The sequence below is a fragment of the Melospiza georgiana genome, chromosome 27 (assembly GCF_028018845.1).
Source record: "Melospiza georgiana isolate bMelGeo1 chromosome 27, bMelGeo1.pri, whole genome shotgun sequence".
Taxonomy (NCBI): Eukaryota; Metazoa; Chordata; class Aves; order Passeriformes; family Passerellidae; genus Melospiza; species Melospiza georgiana.
In genome coordinates this window covers 5,955,999-5,974,580 of record NC_080456.1, presented here as the reverse complement: position 1 = coordinate 5,974,580, position 18,582 = coordinate 5,955,999, and the positions used below count along the sequence as shown (strand labels likewise).

The 18,582-nt window shown below is 59.2% G+C and overlaps 1 protein-coding gene across 1 annotated transcript in view; it reads right to left on the bottom strand.

Annotated features, from left to right (window-relative positions):
• DSCAML1 (DS cell adhesion molecule like 1) overlaps window positions 1-16,308 on the bottom strand; it is a 103,140-nt gene extending 86,832 nt beyond the window's left edge. The window contains exons 1-3 of the mRNA XM_058041284.1: window positions 16,184-16,308; window positions 6,849-7,166; window positions 3,514-3,660 (exon numbers count right to left, since the gene is read on the bottom strand). Coding sequence (XP_057897267.1) covers window positions 3,514-3,660; window positions 6,849-7,166; window positions 16,184-16,226 — 508 coding nt within the window. The 5' untranslated portion in view covers window positions 16,227-16,308. The remainder of the gene's footprint in view (window positions 1-3,513; window positions 3,661-6,848; window positions 7,167-16,183) is intronic.
• Between the last annotated feature and the right edge of the window lie 2,274 nt (window positions 16,309-18,582).

Here is an 18,582-nt window from a genome sequence, read left to right as displayed (position 1 = left end):
ACCTGCCATAAAGAGTTTGTCTTTGATTTCAGGGTCTGTTACGGCGTTGCCAAGTTAACCAAACAGCAAAACTCATCACACACCCTAGGGAGGAGCGTAGCTCTGCAGCTGGGATCTCACCAGCAGGGCACCACCAAAAGGTTCTGCACCCACCAAAAGAGCAATGAGGTCTGGCTGAAAAAATGTCAGAGGTCGGGACCCCTGTGATCCCAGTTAAGGAAAATAAAAGATTATTCAGATATTGAATCAAAGAACAATTTGCGTCATAAGAGACTTTATAAGGTCCACCTTGTTCCTCCCCCTGCCATGGGCAGGGACACTTTCCACTGTCCCAGGCTGCTCCAAGCTGGCCTTGGACCCTGCCAGGGATCCAGGGGCAGCCACAGCTGCTCTGGGCACCCTGGGCCAGAGCAGAATTTCTCCCTAGAACCCGAGAAAGCTCACAAACATTTCCCCTCAGCCACATGTGGAGGCAGAGAGGAGCAGCCCTGGGGAAACACTCGTGCCCCTGTTTCTCAGCTGCAGGTGTCTTGGTTTGGTTGAAGAAAACACATTTCCTATTACAATAATCACTTAAAAAGAGCTTTGTGCCACCAAGAAGCGTGGATGGAGGTTTTCCCTGCTCTGCACATCAGCACTGTTCCTCCCGTGCTGGGAGGATGCCCAGCCTTCCACAAGGAGCACCAGAGCAAAGTTCTGGGGAAAGCAGCAGGTCTGGCCCGTTCCAGAGGCAGCTGTGAGCACACTCAGAGCTCGGGTGCAGCGCTGCTGCCCTTGCACACCCAGAGTCTCACCCAGAACCCACCTCTGAGAGCAGCAGGGCTCGGCAGCACATCCCAGCCCTCCTCACCTCCACCCCGTCCCCTCCCCTCATCCTCCTCACTCGGAATCAGGGCAGACGCAGAGGTTCAGCAGAGGTCAGGGAAAAACATATTTTTGGTAACAGCAAAGCCACTTTTAGCTCTAACACACCAGCAACAACAAAAAAAAAGCTTCAGGCAGATACTATATTTGTAATCCAACGGCAAAACATGTTTGCTTGTGTTGACTCTGCACTGTAACACAATTTATATGTTCTGTCTTTAGGGTAATTATTGCTTTAGAATGTTAAAATCGTTCCACCCTAATTAAATCATCATATTAAAAAATCCACTGCCACAGCAAACTGGGGAGCAAGCCTGGTTGGGATCACGCGAGTGCAGGGATGCTCAGTTGACAAATCCACCACTGAGGGTGCTGGCCACGTAGGCTCCATCCTTCAGAATCCCAGAGCAAAGGATCCCAAACCACGGAGCAAAGGATCCCAAACCATGGAGAAAAGGATCCCAAACCACGGAGCAAAGGATCCCAAACCACGGAGCAAAGGATCCCAAAGCACGGAGAAAAGGATCCCAAATCATAGAGCAAATGATCCCAAACCATGGAGCAAAGGATCCCAAACCATGGAGCAAATGATCCCAAACCATGGAGCAAAGGATCCCAAACCATGGAGCAAAGGATCCCAAACCACGGAGCAAAGGATCCCAAACCACGGAGCAAAGGATCCCAAATCACGGAGCAAAGGATCCCAAACCATGGAGAAAAGGATCCCAAACCACGGAGCAAAGGATCCCAAACCACGGAGCAAATTATCCCAAAGCACAGAGCAAACATCAGCCCAGGCTGTCCTGCTGATGGACCTGGAGTGCCACTCACCACAGGCAGTGCCCACAGAGGGCAGAACATCACCTGCACGGCCCAAAACACACCAAGAGCACCCCGAGGGATGAGCACACAGAAACCCACCTCGTGTTCCCACAGAGCAGCGCCTGCACTGCCCAAAATGCATCCAGGGGATGGGTACCACCAGCTCCTCCTCATTGCTACACTCCACACAGAAATCCACCTCGTGATCCCACACAACATCACCTGCACTGCCCAAAATGCGCCAAGAGCACTCCAGGGAATGGGCACTGCCAGCTCCTCATTGCCACCCACACACAGAAACCCACCTTGTGTTCCCACAGAGCATCCCCAGCAGTGCCCAAAATGCACCAGGGCACGGGCACCACCAGCTCCTCATTGCCACCCATACACAGAAACCCACCTCGTGTTCCCACAGAGCAGCGCCTGCACTGCCCAAAATGCATCCAGGGCACGGGCACCACCAGCTCCTCACTGCCACCCACACACAGAAACCCACCTTGTGTTCCCACAGAGCATCACCTGCAGTGCTCAAAATGCACCAGGGCACGGGCACCACCAGCTCCTCACTGCCACCCATACACAGAAACCCACCTCGTGTTCCCACATCCACAACAGGCTGGCAGGGGCACGGTGCCCATCTGTGCCCTGGGTGCCTGCCCGGGTACCACCAGCCCAGACACCTCCAGGCACTGGGCTGAGCTGGCTCAGCACCTTGGCTGCACTCAGGGGGCACAGCCACCAGCAGAGCCCCCAGGAGAACAGGTCATCCCCCTGCAGGTGAAGCACTTTGCTCCTTCAGCTGCTCCTGCAGCCCCAGCCCCGCTCCTGATGGCAGAACTGAGATGTGGAGCAGCACTGAGACTTTCTGACCTGTGAGCAAATATCAAGCGCAGAGCTCTCACTTTGGGCCAAATCCTTTAATTCCCTGCGGCTGCCCCGGGGGAAGCAGGTATTGATTGCTTCAGCAGCAGCTCCCACACGCTGCGTGTGCATCGACAGCGGCTCCGCGGAGGAGCCACGAGGTCACCCCGGGGCACGGGGACACGGAGCTGGCCTGAGCCTGCCGCAGCCAGGCAAAATCACAGGGAGACACCCAGGGAAAACCAGCTGGGCCTGCAGAGTCCCTTAGGTGGGGGATGCTGCCCCTTCCCCACGCAGGGCAGGCAGCTCGGGGTGGGACACGGCCCAGGCACAAGGCAGGGACATGGCACAGCCTGGCCAAGCGGGTTCCATCACAGGGAACAGGGAGGAGATGGCATTTTGACCGAGTTCCTTTCCCTGTGGTCGAATCAGTTGTGAAAAGGGACAAGAAAAGGTGGAATTTTGACTGGAGCATCATCGTGACAGGACAAACAGCAGCCCTGGCTGCAGCACTCAGACACAGGCAGCACGGGCAGGTGCTGTTATCCAGGTGCCAGTGCCAGGTACCCAACACACCCTGCAGAGACCAGGACAGGGCACGGGTGCTGCCAAAACCACACTGAGCATCCCTCACCCCAGGGACACACAGCCAGAGCACCCACAGAGCCCGGGCACCTCACTGTGCTCACACCAGCAGCACTTCCCAGCCTGGAGCTGCCAAATCACCCCTGAAAGCCTTTGCTGGGCAGCACAGGCACAGACAACGAGCCAAAAACCAGTCCCTCCAAAAACCGGACCCTCCAAAAACCAGTCCCTCCAAAAACCAGACCCTCCAAAAACCAGTCCCTCCAAAAACCAGACCCTCCAAAAACCACCAGACCCTCCAGAAACCAGTCCCTCCACGACAGCAAACGTCCCCACGGCAGAGCAGGTTGGATTCCCAGAGAACAGGCGCTCCTCTCTTACCTGGGACGATAGAAACGGTGTCTTTCTCCCAGGACACAACGCTAACGTATTCCTGCACTGAGGAGGGGATGAGGCACTTGAAAACAGCCACGTTTCCACGCATCGACCTTTGGTCCTCCACCCGAACGGTGTACGGCTCCCTGAAAACTGTGGGGGAGAGCAGATGGTTGGTAGCGTGACAGTGCTGCAGGAAAACACACTTCCTTTTGCTAGAATCCCACGTTTCCCAAACAAACCAACCCACCCAGCCGCACGCTGCCTCCTTCCCCAGCACCTTCCCGGCGATGGAAGGAGGGGATTCTCCTCTGCTGGCCGTGGGACAGAGGCACACCTGGCCGGGTCCTGCTGCTGGCACCTGCCACTGTCCCCAGTGTCACCTGAGCGTGCCAGACTCAGCGTGGGGACCGATGACATTTTGTGGTTGTGATGTGCATTTCACCCCCGGATGCTGAAAATGCATCCTGGGAGGGACAGCCTGTGGCACGGAGCCTGGGACCCCCCTAAAGGCACTGCAGGGACATTTGAGGCAAGCGAAGACAATTTTCCATGTTCCCAGCATGTGTCCTCTTTCTCAGGGAGGTGCACATCCCTTTGACAGCCCCGTGCTGCTCCCTGGACCAGCAGCAGTGCTCCAGGAGCCCCCGTGGGTGAGAGGGACCCTCCTCACCCTCTCCAGCAAGACAAAGAGATGCCACCAACCCCAGCAACACAGCCACCACAAACCCCTGAAATTGAGGCACAAAATGCAGTTGAAGGCAGCTCTCTTTTTACAGTGACAAACATTGTGCCCTGTAGGACATGGAGACGATTGGCACAATGACAAGTACGCATTCACTTTGTCATCTGACAGCTGGCCAGAGCAGCAGCAGCTCAGCAAGGCCCTCAGCGGCCCCAGCAGGAAGGAAAGCCCTCCTCCCCAGCAGGAAGGCGTTTTCCCTGGGTGGGATGTCCCTGTGGACACTGCATCCCACACCTCACAGAGCAGCGAGGGGGGGTGGCAGCATCCCCACCCTGGGTTCTGGGCTTTCAGGGTCCCTGCTCAGGGACGTGCCATGGAAAGGGGCTGCAGAGCCAAAGCAGATTAAGCAGCAAAAGCTTCCTTAATCACCTGGAGCTGAGGTTTATTCACAGGCTTTAAAGGCCAGCAGGGAGCACAGGAACGTTCTGAATGCTCCCTGCCACCACCAGCACCCAGCTGGGGACAGCCCCACCGCATCCCTGAGCTGTGCCAGCCCCAGGCTTCTCCTGCCTGCAGGAATAACCCCCAGGATGGGAACACACAGCCACAACCAGCCCACCTAAACCTCTCCCCTGGCTGGAGAAATTTGCTCCATGTGCTCGCCAACAGCTTGCCCAAGACTTCCAGAGATTTTTTTTCCCCTCATATTTTCAGTTCAGTTTCAGAAATATTTCCATATTTCAGTTTCCAGTGTGTTTTATTTTATTGCTTGCTTTCTCCAGCAGTAATTGGCTCCCTGCACTGCGCTGCCATTAGGAAGCACTGGAGAGTGACTGGGATGTGGGATGGCCAGGAGGCAGCAGCAGCAGCTGGGGAATGTTCCACAGCCATTTCCCCTGCCAGAACAGGCAGAGCAGCTCCGGGAGCTGGAGCCACCCTGGTGGCCCCACTGGACACCCACACCTGCTAAGGAGGGGGAGGCTGAGCTCCCAGCCCAGCAGCAGGGCTCATTCTGCCCTGGGTGGAGGGGGTGAGAGCCAGGATCCCTCTCTGTGATCCCAGCCAGGATCCCTCTCTGTTACCCCAGCCAGGATCCCTCTCTGTTACCCCAGCCAGAATTCCCTCTCTGTTACCCCAGGATCCCTCTCTGTGATCCCAGCCAGAATTCCCTCTCTGTGATTCCAGCCAGGATTCTCTCTGTTACCCCAGCCAGGATCCCTCTCTGTGATCCCAGCCAGAATTCCCTTTCTGTGACCCCAGCCAGGATCCCTCTCTGTGATCCCAGAGCAGCTCTGGGGATGGATCCCAGCCAGGATTCCCTCTCTGTGACCCCAGCCAGGATCCCTCTCTGTGATCCCAGCCAGGATCCCTCTCTGTGATCCCAGCCAGAATTCCCTCTCTGTGATCCCAGCAGAGCCAGCCCTGCCGTGCCCACACGAGGAGAGCAGCAGCTCCACATTCACTACTCCCCATCTGCTCCTCCACCACGCAGTGGTTTATCGGTAACCCGAGAGTGCTAGTAAATAATTCACTCTGCAGAAGGGGGTTAATACCAATTTACTCCACAGTACAAGGTATTAAAATAAAAAACCCTGTAGTCACTTCTGTCACGTTCCCTCTGCTAGCCCCACTTTTAATAGGTTACATAATGAAGCCATTCCTGGGCTATTAGCCCTCCTCAGCCTGGTCAATAATTTACTATAATGGCTTTTGGAATCAGCTCTTTGCCATATTCCTCCTTTTTTTTTATTTATTTAATTTTTTTTTTTTTGTTCCTAATAAGCCTTGGCAAGCTGAGGCTGAGTGGGAACCAGGCTGTGGGACACTGAGGGGGCCCCCAGCACGGACAGATGTGGCCCAGCCCCTCCCACAGCTGGGAAAAGCCTCGGTAAGGGGTTGGGCGAGACAATCCCGGTTCAGAGGGAGAGGAACTCTCCTGCCACCAGGCTGCAGCCACACCGCATTCCCCAGACACTCACTGGGCACCTCCAATGCACCTCCTCGTGTTCCACATCCACAGACAGGCTGGCAAGGGCACGGTGCCCATCTGTGCCCTGCCAAAGGGTGCCTGCCCGGGTACCACCAGCCCAGACACCTCCAGGCACTGGGCTGAGCTGGCTCAGCACCTTGGCTGCACTCAGGGGGCACAGCCACCAGCAGAGCCCCCAGGAGAACAGGTGATCCCCTGCAGGTGAAGCACTTTGCTCCTTCAGCTGCTCCTGCAGCCCCAGCCCTGACCCCAATGCACATCCCACCTGTGCTGCACATCCCACCTGAGCTGCACATCCCATCCTGCACATCCCACCTGAGCTGCACATCCCACCTGAGCTGCACATCCCATCCTGCACATCCCACCTGAGCTGCACATCCAACCTTGCACATCCTACCCTGCATATCCCACCCTGTACATCCCACCTGAGCTGCACATCCCCTCCTGCACATCCCACCTGAGCTGCACATCCCACCCTGCACATCCCATCCTGCACATCCCATCCTGCACATCCCACCCTGCACATCCCACCCCATGCTCTGCCCTTCTCCCTGCTCCATCCTTTTGCAGGAACCAAGGCAGCAGCCCTGGCTGTGCCCCCGATGGAGCAGAGCAGGGAGGAGCCACCCCTTTGTGCCCAGCCCGGTGCCCAGAGGCAGCTCCCACCTGCTTTAACACGGATGTTGGGGCTCCTGATTTTGCCAGCCGAGTTCTCCGCGGTGCAGAAGTAGTCGTTGTCGTGGATGAAGCTGTTGAAGGCTGATGGCGAGAAGGGGTACAGCTGCAAAGTCCCATTGGCATGGACGTGCCGGATGTGGGGCACATCGTAGATGTCGTCACCCGTGGCCAGGTACCAGCGGAGGACGGCGCTGGGTGACCCTGCTGCCGGGCAGGGGATCACCACCCCCACTGTGCTGGAGAAGGTCACCTGCTGCAGGGAGTCGTTCACAAAGTAGAGGCTGGTTCCGACATCTTCGGCGCGTGCTGCGGGCAGAGCAGAGGCCACAAGGGCACGGGTTACTGTGGGGATGGCCAGCGCTGGTGGCACAGAGACCCCTCTGGCACAGAGAACCCTCCTTAGCACACAGACCCCCTCCCCTGGCATAGAGACCCCCTGGCACAAAGAACCCACCAACACAGAGAGCTCCATGGTACAGAGAACCTCCCTGGCACAGAGAACCCCCTGGCACAAAGAACCCACCAACACAGAGAGCTCCATGGTACAGAGAACCTCCCTGGCACAGAGACCCCTCTGGCGTAGAGAACCCTCTGGTGTAGAGAACCCTCTAGTACAGAGAACCCCTGGCACAAAGACCCCCCCAGCACAGAGATCCCCTGGCACAGAGACCCCTCCCCTGGCATAGAGACCTCCCTGGCACAGAGACCCCCCTGGCACAAAGATCCCCCAGCACAGAGACCCCTCCCCAGCCCAGACACCCCCCGGGCCAGCCCCTGAGCACAGAGACCCCTCCCCAGCCCAGACACCCCCCGGCCCAGCCCCTGAGCACAGAGACCCCTCCCCAGCCCAGACACCCCCCGGCCCAGCCCCTGAGCCCTGCGTGCGGAGCAGGGCAGCGCAGAGCATCCATGCACGGCTGGAAGCACACAGGACCTTCACAGGCCAGCGCTCCTGCTGCCAGCACGGATCAGGGATCACAGGCAGGACAGCCAGGGGCTGTGCAGGCAGGGTGGGCACCCCGGGCAGCCCCCAGGCTTCCCCAGGGGTGCCCAGCTGGCTCTGAGCACCCAGGGCCCCGGGGACAGCACGCCAAGCACGGCCACCAACACTGCTCCTGCTGCCAGCCCTGACATTGCTGTGACCCCCCAGCACACCACAGCACAGCAATGCCATCACAGCCAGGGCACACCACTGCCAGGCAGGGCACAGACCTCCCCTGCCACCCCAGCACTGCCCCCAAACCAGAGAGGGCTGGAAAATGGGGATCAGAGCTGCTGCCCTCTCCCACAGCCACAGGCAGGGAAGCTCAGAGCCAGGCTGCTCAGCCTGAGCTTCTCCTGGGCACCCCTGCAGCACCCAAACGAGCGCTGAGTTGGGTTCAGGGGCACCGTCCGGGCAGAGCTCATGGCCACCTGCATGCCCAGCAGCAGCTCACACTGCTGTGGAACATCACTTCCCTTCGTGGGAGTAGGGAACGGACCTCTGCCCCCAACTCCTGCCACTCCCCAGGACCACGAGCTCCCCGTCCCAGCCCAAGGCAGCGAAATTGGCTATAAATAAGGAAGAGGAGGCCCCCAGTCACTGAGATCCGCTTTCCTTTTTTAGCTGCACTCTTTCCAAGTGGGCGGAAGGACAGGGATCTGGGAAGGGCCCTCGGCGGGTGTATTAATAGCGCGGCTGAGCGGTGCCGCAGAGCCAATAAGCAGATCAGCCCCGGTTCAGAACGAGCCACGGGGGACCCTCCCTGACCTCGATTCCTTAACTTGGGGAGGAGGGGAGCAGCACAGGGGAGAAGGAGAAGCCTCATCCGCACACCCAGGCTCTGCTTGCCTGAGGAGGGGCTGGCTGAGTGTCCACGCTGAAGGGCTGGCTGGGTGTCCGTGCTCGCTCCATCCCCGTGCCAGCCTTCTCCTGCCAGGCGCCCATCCTGCCTGGGAGCTGTGCCACCAGCCCAACCCCCAGCAGCCTCAGCAGCTCAGGATGGGGCACCCCGAGATACCTCAGCCTCAACAGCTCAGGATGGGGCACCCCGAGATGCCCCAGCCCTTCTCCATCCCTCTCCCAGCTGCATGTACAACCTCGTGCCTCTTGCAGCATCCCGCTCTGGCTCTCCGTGCACGCTGCACAGCACCATCGCCATAAACAGCCAGGGCTCCTCCTGTGCCCGCTCAGAGCCCTCTGTGCCACAGAAGGGATGTAGCTGGTAGCGAGGTCCAGCTGTGCCACTGCACAACAACCAATTTGGAGGTCACAGAACCATCTCCTCGTGCCCCCACGCGCGGATTCCCCGTGTCCACACGCGGGTGCAAGGAGACAAAGGCGTTTGTTTTTCCCTCCCTGGCTGGTGAGCGCCAAAGACGGACGGACAGAGGAGCAGAGCTCCAGTCGAGCCTTTGCAGAGCCACGGGGCCACCGCTGGGCCCTGCAGATGTCATTTTGTGACATCTCCAGGCTGGTTTGTCGTCATGAATCAGCATTTCCCCTCACGCCAGCAGCGCGGTGCTTCTCCCAAATACATGAAAGGGAAAGAGGCGCACATTTGCAGGCAGAGGAAGGGAAACAAAGGCTGCACGAGCGGCACTGAGCTATTTGTGGCTGAGCCTGAGCTGAGCAGAAGATGGCTGGAGCCAGGGCACAGCAGAAGCCACCTTCAGCCTGGCTTTGGACCAAGGACGGCCAGCTGTGCCCCGTGCTCCATCCAGGATCTCCCCCCAAATCCCACAGTACAGCCTGGGAAGGCTCCTGGAGCACCCAGAAGACGATTCCTGCCAGGAAAACATCTTCATCCTCAGCAGCACCAGGAGGGCTCAGAGCTGGATGGGTGAGGGGCTGGGGCGAAGAGTGGAAAAATACCTCATAAACAGAGAAATTCAGATTACCCATAAAGCTTTTTCGGGTCAAAGGGGGAAAGGGATTTTTAATAGAAAATGGAGGTTATGGGATTGGCAATAGTTATGTGACAGACGTATAGAGTTAAATCCTCATAATCTCCTTTACCATTTAGCATTGAGCACCATCCTAATTCCATGTTTCATAAAACTGTCTCCAAATCACTGGGAGAGATTAAAAATTTAGAAATAGCACAGCAATATTTTTAAACCAGAAATCACTGCTCACATCTGGTCAGATGTGCTGACCCTAACCTACATATCGAGGGCATTAATTCACATGAACCTGAACGGAGGAGGCTGGGAGAACTGAGCTGGAACAGATTCTGCTGGGAAGGCAGCCTGGAGCCCAGCCTGGCTCCAGCTGGGAGCTGCACCGAGCCCAGCACAGGGCTGGACACTCTGAAAGGCAGGTGCTTTAAGTTATCAGAGCTCAATCTTCCTAAATTGTGGTAAATTACAACCCAGAGCTATTGAAATATTAATATCTCCATTCGAGCTGGGAGAAGCAAGTCATTTTGCTATCATCCCTTCAGAATATTTACCAGTTTTGATGGCTGGACTTCCCGAGCTCCAGCACCTTCAGTGACACAGCAAAGCTCTGCAAGCACCTGCTTGCTCCAGAGAGGAGCCACAAACTGTCCCCAGGATGTGTCACCATCTCTGCAGGTGTGTGTCCTGCCTGGAAAGGTGCAGGTTAGGGTTAGGGTGAGGTTTTTTGTCCTGCACAAAACCTCCCAGAAGAGCCTGTCCTTGTCTAAGAAGCAGATTTAGGAGCAGCCTCAGACAAGGACGGGCTCTGTGCCAGCCAGGGCTCTTCCTCCCGAGATAAGAGGCTTTTCCTGCTCTCCGTGCACGTCCATCACCTGTGCTGGCAGCACCCAGCCAGCCTGAGCCCACCCAAACCCCTCAGAGCTGAGCACGGTGCTGTAGCTGGGTGCAAACCTAACAGAGCCGTCGAAATGCTGAAGAATTGATGGTTTTGGGGGGTTTGCGCTAAGCACGGTGCCGTAGCTGGGTGCAAACCTGACGGAGCCGGGGAAATGCTGGAGAATTGGTGTTTTGTGGGGTTTGTGCCATCCCCTGGGCAGGCACTGAGCTGGAGCTCTCATTACCCCACTGGCTGCAGTTTTCTGATCCTGGTGGTGACCCCAGCCCTGCTGCAAGGCTGGTGAGGACCTGCCGGGGCTCCCCCCCAGATAAACCCCACCCGTGGGGCTCCAAAGGGACAGCAGGGACCAAGCCGGGCTGCAGGGATGCTGAGGAGAGCAGCAGGCTGGTGGCCACCTCGCAGCTCATTCATTGTCCTCATTAAGGGTGGTTGACACCTGCCCTGCTCAAGGAGAGGGCGAACCCAAGCCTGGCACACACCGCGCTGGGAATTGCAGGTGGGTGGCGAGTCCTGGTGGTCCCTCCGTGCTGAGGAGAGGGCAGAGATTCCATCTGACCCTGCCTGCGAGTCCTGGTGGTCTCTCCATGCTGAGGAGAGGGCAGAGATTCCATCTGACCCTGCCTGTGAGTCCTGGTGGTCCCTCCGTGCTGAGGAGAGGGCAGAGATTCCATCTGACCCTGCCTGCCAGTCCTGATGGTCCCTCCGTGCTGAGGAGAGGGCAGAAGTTCCATCACACCCTCCCTGCATGCAGGGAACGCTGGAGGAGCCTCCCCGAAGGAGCTCCCTCCAAGCCCTCATCCCCAGGACACCTTCACAGCCTTTGTGCCAGCCAAGGGAGTGACCTCGGGGTTGATGGAGCGGGCAGTGGCACTGCCAAGCTCCTGGAAGGATGAGGAGGGAAGCACCGAGGCTGGTGCCTTCTAAAGAGAGCTCAGAGATGCCTGGGAGAGCAGCACATCCTCCCTGGATGTCACCTCCCCACTGTGTGCCAGCCCAGAGGGGTAAAGCTGTGACTCCTGAACTCAGGGACCGGCTCAGGTGGGTGGAAACGGTGTCAGGAAATGCCAAGCAGGGCCTGGGGCATTCAGCTGGTGCCCAGCACACAGCAGGTACCTGCCACAGCATCCTCCCTGCCCTGGCACTGCTATTTGGCCACCACAGAGTCCCACCGTGGTGGCACAGCCCCTCTGGATCGAGCACCACGGTCCTTCCCGAGGTGACAAAGCAGAGAGGGAGCAAAGGAGAGCCTGCCTCTGGTCCTCTGTGGGCAAGGGCACGGCTCAAACGTGCTCCAAGTGCCTGCTCCTTAATGCATCTGCATGGAAATTAGGGCCTGAACCACCTCCAGCGATTACGCCAGCACTCAGGCTGAGGCTGTAACCCTTGCCTGGGATAAAAAGCTCTCCCGGCCGGATTCCTGCTTCCAGAACCTCCCCTGGCTGCTCCTGAGAGGCACCAGCCCCACCACACCGTCCACACAGGGCTGGCCCAGAGCTGGACAGCCTCCAGGCCTGACCCACCTCCCGAGTCCCCAGCCTGGGTGTGAGGAATGAGCCAAGGGGACACCACAGGTGAGGAACGAGCCAAGGGGACACAGGTGAGGAACGAGCCAAGGGGACACCACAGGTGAGGAACGAGCCAAGGGGACACAGGTGAGCAATGAGCCATCCCTTTCCAGGGCCACCTCCATGCCTTGGCCATGCTGACACAACGCCTGAGGTGCCAAGGGGACATCTGGTGACATTGCCCAGCCAGAGGGACAGCCCCGTGTCCCCAGGGAGGTCAAAGGAGCGAGCATGAGGGGTGGGCAAGGGGACACAGCAGAGGCCACACACACCTGGCCTTGGCTCCCTCCACAATGGCCAGGCCGTGCTCCCACGGCCACAACCCACTCGGTGGCTTTGCAAGGTGGAGAGCAGCATTGCCACCAGGCAGCCAACAGAGAACACATCTGGGCAAGCCCTGCCATCTCCTCACCTCCTCCCCGTGCCCTCCAAGCCGTGCTGGCTCCCCTGTCAGGGCCAGGAGCCGCTGCTGCAGCCCTTCCCGGAGCAGCTGGGAGCAGCAGGAGCTGGAAATGGAATTCCTGAGCGTTGGGTAGGGCTCTGCTGGCGGATGATGGCGGCAGCCTGCACCCGCTGGGGGATATTTCTGCGGGATGCACGAGCAGGGAGAGGGTGACTCCCAAACCGTGGTTATGTAAAGACCAAGAGCTGGATATGGCCGAGATTCCAGAGGCAAGGAACGCCCTGCACCCCGCGCTGCCCCTGCACGTCCTCCCCGAACGGCAGCGTGGCAGCGGCTGCGGTGACCCAGCGCCTTCCTGCTTGGTGCCACCATGGAAGTGGCACCGTGCGGCTGCTGCCTGCTCGGCTCTGGGGTGCCTCCGTGCCACCCGAGGCGCGGCTCAGCCTTGCCTGCTGCCATGTCAGGATTCCACAAAGCCACAAAGACTCCCAGCTCCATCCTCGCCCTCGGCTCGCCAGCTGCTCCAGACAAGTACGGAGCGCTGCCCATCCATCCCCTGGCACACGGGCACACGGGCACAGACCCTGGCACCCCAACACTGAGATCCTGGAGCCACGACTGCCCCGAGGCGTGCCCCAAGCTCCCAGGCAGCCCCCAGCCCCACAAGGGCTGTTCCACAGCACACCCCTGGCACTCGCCCCTCGCACAAGGCACAGCCTCCTCCTGCAGAGGACGAACACCCAGGAGCGCCAGGGTGCCTTTACCCGCTGCCCGTGCCAGGGCAGGAGCTGCCCAAAGCCCACGCCAGGTGACGGCTCTGGGCGAGCTGCCACGGCGGCTCCTGGTGCTGGGAAATTTTGGCAGGATAAACAAGCGCCGGGCACGGCGAGGAGCTGAGCACTGCAGGCTTCTCCTCCGTGCATTTAATGAGGTTTCCATGTTTCATTTCAGAGACAAACGAGCGCTGTGCCACACTGGGGGGCCGAGATGGGAGAGATTAGAAGCCGCGAGCTGCGCCGTTCGCTGCGCCCAGCGCGGGAACATCATGTAAATATAATGCCAATATAAATCAGGCGGCAGAGCCATCCAGCAACATCACGCAGGGAGACGCTGCCCTGGCTCCCAGCCTCGCAGTTGTGGCCAGTCCGCTCCCCATCACACCGCTCGCCTCCCCTCTGCCTGCCAGAGCATCTCGCTGCTCAACTCTCCGCTCGCCGAGCACCCATTTCTGTTTATTCCATAAACAGGGGCAGAAATAAGCAGCTACAGCCCATCAAGGGATTTCTAAACTTCAGGGGTCCCTCGGATCAAATGTTTATCTGCTTTCGGTTTCTACTTGAGCTCTTGTTCTACAGCAGGAGCACGTTAAAAGGATGCGCTTCGATGCCCAGAAATATTAAGTATCTGAAAGGTTTATCATGCATTAAGCAATTCATTTTTTTTTATCCTATTATTCTAATGAAACTTCCATTGTATTGCTGTCCTCTCTCTGGAACCGCTTCACGTTAACACTTTGCATCACCAGGACTGTTCAATGCTGAAGATTTCTCCTTTTTTTAATTTATTTTTTTTTAAGAAATAAAATGTAAAATGAGGCCACGAGGAGTTGTGCTAATGGAGGCTTTTAATTTGCTCCTCTCCGAAGAGATAGCTCTGTGGGAAGAGATCCCTTTTCCAAGAAGCTGGGGCTAAAAAGATGCAAAAAGCAATAAACCAGTGCAGCTCTTTATTATTTTGACTACTGGGGGTCGAAAGGAATCATGGCATCCTCGACGGTTATTTGTTTCCAGGTTTGTTTTTTTCCTTTTAGCACGGTAAAAAATGCAAATGTAAGCAAAGCAGACGCTGGCACGTTCAGCTCAGCAGATCTGAAGCACAATAGCGATTTTGGGGAAAGCTCCCAAAAGCAGCTTCACCCCAGCTCGAATAAAGCAGCTATTCCATAATTAATAATTGATGGAATAATTGATCATCACCGCACAACTGGAGAGGGTGCCCTATTAAAGCTCAGTAAATATTTTTCATTGGATTAACATTCAGCTAACGGGGTAATGGGCAGCGAGAGAGGTCTCATGCAAGGAGGCAGCTCCGTCCCCTTTCTTTCACTTTCCTCATTTCCTAAAATTTCCCCCTCGCTGTTCTCAAATGTCAGAGACGATAATTAGGGCAAATGTCATTTTACATCCTCCGAGCAGACAATTTTCCAAGAGGTGGGCGCTTCCAGCACCCGCATCCGCAGGTCGGGTCGTGGGCAAAGAGGTAATTTATTACAGAAACATAATTAAAAATTCCCGCAGATCCGGAAATGGGCAATTCCTTTATGTAACACGGATCGATTGTTGTAACAAACGCAGTGGGATTTAAGTGCCCGTGCTCCACGCAGCTCCTGCCTCTCTTTAATTGCATCTAGAGCAGAGACTCGCTTAGAGTATCACCTCGCTGGATGTGGGCAGCATCCACTTAATGCCCAACTTCAAATTAATCCGTAATCTTCCAGCGTGTGTCTCCTTGACACGCTTATTCCACGGTTCTCCCCATCCCCATCCCCCCCACATTTATGATTTATCTGTAATCTGATTGATGTCAAACCGTTGGGTTACACTTCGCGCAGCATTCCTAGGGGGAAGGATGCGAATCTTAAGGCACGGCTGGGTTTCTCCTGCCGACGGGATCAGACTGAGGAGCGCTCGGGAGACGCGGAGCGCTCGGTCCCGCCGAGGCCCCGCCGGGGGATGCTGCGCCCGTCGGTGCGGGGTCCCGGCCGCGGCTGCCACCGCCTCCTTGGGGGCTGCGCCGCGGAGCCGCTCCGGGATGCTCCGGCACCGACGGGCCCCGTTCTGCGCTCCGAGCCCCGCCGGTACCGACCGGCATCGCTCCGCACCCCGAGCCCCGCACAGCGCCGGTACAGACCGGCTCCGTTCCGCGCTCCGAGCCCCGCACAGCGCCGGCACCGACCGGCCCCGCTCCCAGCCCCGCGCTCCGAGCCCCGGGCAGCTCCGGTACCGACCGGCCCCGCTCCGCACCCCGAGCCCCGCCGGTACCGACCGGCATCGCTCCGCACCCCGAGCCCCGCGCTCTGAGCCCCGGGCAGCTCCGGTACCGACCGGCCCCGCTCCGCGCTCCGAGCCCCGCCGGTACCGACCGGCATCGCTCCGCACCCCGAGCCCCGCTCCGCGCTCCGAGCCCCGCTCCCCACCGCGCCGTCCGGGCCGAGCGCTCCCGGAGAGCGCACCGACAATCCCGGGCACTCGGGGAGGGCGCAGCGAGAGCGCGGCACCGAGAGGCGCGGAACCCCGGGGAGGGCGCAGCAACAGCCCCGGGACCTCGCACCGAGCGCCCGGGGACCCCGGGGAGGGCGTACCGAGATCCCAACAGGGCTCACCGAGACCCTCGGGACCCCGGGGAGGGCGCACCGAGAGCCCAGGAAGGCGCACCGAGAGCCCCGGGACGCCGGGGAGGGCGCACCGAGAGATGCGGGACCGAGAATCGGAGCACCGAGAGCCCCGGGGAGGGAGCAGCCCGTGCCACCCGCCCGGTGCCGCTGCCGGGGACCCCCGCCGCGGTCCGCACGTACCTTTCGGCAAAGAGTACAGCAGGAGAAAAGTTACCAGCCACATGCCATACAGAGCAGCTCTGGCCCCGGGCTGCGGCGCAATTGCGGAGGTGCGGTGCCCCGGCGTGCCGCGCTCCTGCCGCCGCTGCCAGCCCGGCTGAGGTGCCCAGCGCCGCTCCCGCTCCGCCCCGCTCCGCTCCCGCCCGTGGGCCGGGCTCCCGCCCGCGCCCGCCCCCCCCGCGCCGCGCAGGGCTGGGGGCGGCCGCGGCCCCCGCCGGCCGAGCCCCTTCCTCCTCCTCCTCCTCCTCCTCGGCGTGCGCCAGGGCTGGCAGAGCCCCCGAGCTGTGCTCGCCCCAGTCCCCGGGCCGCCAGCCCCGGTCGGCGCTGCCCCATCTCCGCAAAGCGGCACAGGTGAGCCCTGTGCAATGCAGCCCTGCCCCAGGTGAGCCCTGTGCCCTGCAGACCTGCTCCAGGTGAGCCCTGTGCCCTCCAACCCTGCCCCAGGTGAGCCCTGTGCCCTCCAACCCTGCCCCAGGTGAGCCCTGTGCCCTGCAGACCTGCCCCAGGTGTGCCCTGTGCAATGCAGCCCTGCCCCAGGTGAGCCCTGTGCCCTGCAGCCCTGCCCCAGGTGAGCCCTGTGCCCTGCAGCCCTGCCCCAGGTGAGACCTGTGCCCTGCCCAGGTGTGCCCTGTCCTGGCCTGGGCTGCAGGTGAGCACCGCGGCCGGGACACTCGGGACACTCTTCCTGCTCCCCGAGCCTCCTGTATGCTCATCCAGCACCCAGAGGACAGACACAATACAGCGGTTTGGGTCGGAAGGGACCTTCAGACCACAAGGACACCTTTCAGGTTGCTCCAAGCCCTGTCCGGCGTGGCTTTGGACATTTCTGAGGGTGGGCGAGCAGGGCTCCAGCAGCCCGTGCTGCTCCCAGGAGAGGGGACACAAGCGAGACAGGGCCAGCAGATTCATTACACATTCATCCCTCCAGCCAGCAAATAACAAACAAATACCAGCTAATGCTTTACTTTGGGGTGTATTTATCCAAGGCTTAGCTCAAGCCGGAGCTTGTACTCCCCAAGACTTAGTCACACCAAAGCCAATTTGTCTGGACCGTTAGAGCATTCAGAGTGTCTTTTCTTGAAGTGATTATAGCAGGTTTTCTTTGCTTTCCAAAACAGCCTTTACAAGCCCAATTTGTTGGAAAATAAACAGAAAGAAAGATTAAAGCATTCAGATTTCAAACAAAACAACCAGCAGGAAAAACATTACGTTCAGATTTTTTAAAAAGCGCTGTTTAGATTTAATTGAAAACGCAACTATCGTCACGGAAATTGGGAAAACAACAGCTCCGTGGCCATTTCCAGCCCTCGTGGACTCACGGCAAGCATTCACACCTAGAATCCCCTGAAGAGCTCACCGAGGGGGTACCCACGGGTGGGAGTTCCCATTTCAGAGTGGAGATGTGGCCAAAGGACACAGGGTCCTCCGTGCCCAGCCCGTGTCCCCTGTCCCCTCCCTGCTGTCACCTTAGTGATGAGCACAGTGAGGCCGCTGCCACCTGGTCAGTGCCAGCAGCAGAAACAGGGGCAAACACCGTGCCCGTGCTGCCACACCACAGCCGTCCCTCCTCCTCCTCCTCCTCCTCCTCCTCCCCAAGGATGCGCTTCCCCTTCCTCCATGGTGCTGCCGAGCTCGGCAGCGCCGTCACCACCCCCTCCCCAGCCCGTTCCCAGGCCACCTCAGCGGCTCGTGGGTGTCACAGCCCTCCCACGCGGGCACGTGCCAGCCCCACGCCGGCGCCCCTGGGCAGCGAGGCAGCAGCTGATGCACACGCGGTGCCCACACGCCCGCCAGGAGCCGAGGTGCGCTTGCATCGCCACCTACGTGGCCGTGCAGATGTTCGCTGGTGCTTGGCAGGGAAATTGGTATGCAGGCCCATACCCAGGCAAGCGGCAGAGCCCGGGCTCTGGGGAGCCCCAGGCACATGCCAGGCATCTGCCCCCTTCCCTCGCCGGCAGCTGCTGCAGGATGGCAGCACAGCCCGGCCCAGCCTGCTCACAGGGAGCTGCCAGCCTGGAACCTTCACTGCGCTTTGCAAACCAGCACCCAGCGCCTCGGCCTCAGGTGGGATTGGTGCCCTCCTACACTCGGGAGTGAATGAACGGGGGAGCGTGGGCTGGCAGGGCACCTGCTGGCACAGCACCCACGGGGCCCCACATCTCTGTGTGAGCCATGTGAGCAGGGGGAGTAAACGCTGCTCATTTTTAGCTCCTGTGGCTGCTCGGCAGCTCTCGTGAGCTTCCTCACCATGCCCAGCTCAGAGGACCAACCCAGCACCCTGACCTGCCCCACCATGGGCTCCTTCCTCCAGGACAGCAGCTGGGAGCAGCACCAGAGCGCAAACCTGAGGCTGACAGGGC